Genomic DNA, 1,279 nt, shown 5'->3' with positions numbered 1-1,279 from the left:
CGATTTCGATTTGGTGTTGTTAATCCTCAATCTCGGTACCTCCCGAGCCTTAAAAAAAAACCCCTAGAGAAACCCTAATTTTTGGTTGTCAGGGGAATATGTCTTCTGACCATAAATCAGGTGGTGGAGCTTCGAAGACGAAGACGAAGCACAAGTGGAGCTCGAACCACAACCGATCCAAGCCAATGGTGGTTTCTAGACCCGAGCGATCGGTTCCTCTTGTGTCTCCCTCGAACTCGTTCGCGTCAGAGGACGATCATCACATGTTAAAGATAAGTCTGAGCTCGATTTCTAAGCTTGAGGTTAGGAACTTGAAGCGGAAGCTTAACGCTGAGCTAGATGAGGTTAGGATCTTGATCAAACGGCTCGATCCTCCCCAAGGTGGGAATATTGGGTCTGCGGCTAAAACTGGTGCTCCTGGGAGAAACAAGAAGGTGAAAACAGGGAATGGAGGAGGTAAGAAAGGTGGCCCTGGAGCTGCTGATAAAGGTATGGTTCAGGTCTTCAAGAGCTGTAACGCTTTGCTTACGAAATTAATGAAGCATAAGTGTGGTTGGGTATTCAATGTTCCAGTTGATGTTAAAGGACTTGGCTTGCATGATTATCACACTATTGTTGAACAACCTATGGATTTGGGTTCAGTGAAGACTAAGTTGGAGAAAAAATTGTATAACTCGCCGTTAGATTTTGCTGAAGATGTCAGGCTTACCTTTAACAATGCTATCTTGTATAACCCGGTTGGGCATGACGTGCATCGTTTTGCTGAGGTTTTATTGACCATGTTTGAAGAGAAATGGGTGTCCATTGAAATGCAGTATGATAATCTTCATCGGAAGTTTAAACCAACTCGTGATATCGAGTTCTCTGCTCCTGTTTCAACCGTTGCTCCTACTGTGGAGCCGTTACCTGCTCCTACACCTTCCCCATCTCCTCCTCCTCCTCCAGCTCCTGTACTTGATAATAGGAATTGGGAGAGAGACGAATCTATGACGATCCCAGTGGAACCTGAAACCGTCACCACTGCTCCCGAGAAGCCTGAAGAAGAGGAGGCACCTGCTAATAACAACAGGGACCTGACGTTGGAAGAGAAACGGAGACTCAGCGAAGAGCTTCAGGACTTGCCTTTTGACAAACTAGAGACAGTTGTTCAGATTATAAAGAAGAGCAATCCGGAGCTCTCTCAACAAGATGATGAGATTGAGCTGGATATTGATAGCCTTGATATCAACACACTCTGGGAGCTTTATAGATTTGTGACTGGGTATAAGGATAGCTTGAG

At 45.4% G+C, this 1,279-nt stretch overlaps 1 protein-coding gene across 1 annotated transcript in view; it reads left to right on the top strand.

Moving 5' to 3' along the window:
- The window catches only part of LOC104740477 (transcription factor GTE5, chloroplastic-like), a 3,155-nt gene continuing 1,876 nt past the window's right edge, over nucleotides 1-1,279 (top strand). Inside the window, exon 1 of the mRNA XM_019235272.1 lies at nucleotides 1-494. Coding sequence (XP_019090817.1) covers nucleotides 99-494 — 396 coding nt within the window. The 5' untranslated portion in view covers nucleotides 1-98. The remainder of the gene's footprint in view (nucleotides 495-1,279) is intronic.

Source organism: Camelina sativa, chromosome 14 (genome assembly GCF_000633955.1).
Source record: "Camelina sativa cultivar DH55 chromosome 14, Cs, whole genome shotgun sequence".
NCBI lineage: Eukaryota > Viridiplantae > Streptophyta > Magnoliopsida > Brassicales > Brassicaceae > Camelina > Camelina sativa.
This window is presented reverse-complemented; position numbering and strand designations above follow the sequence as displayed.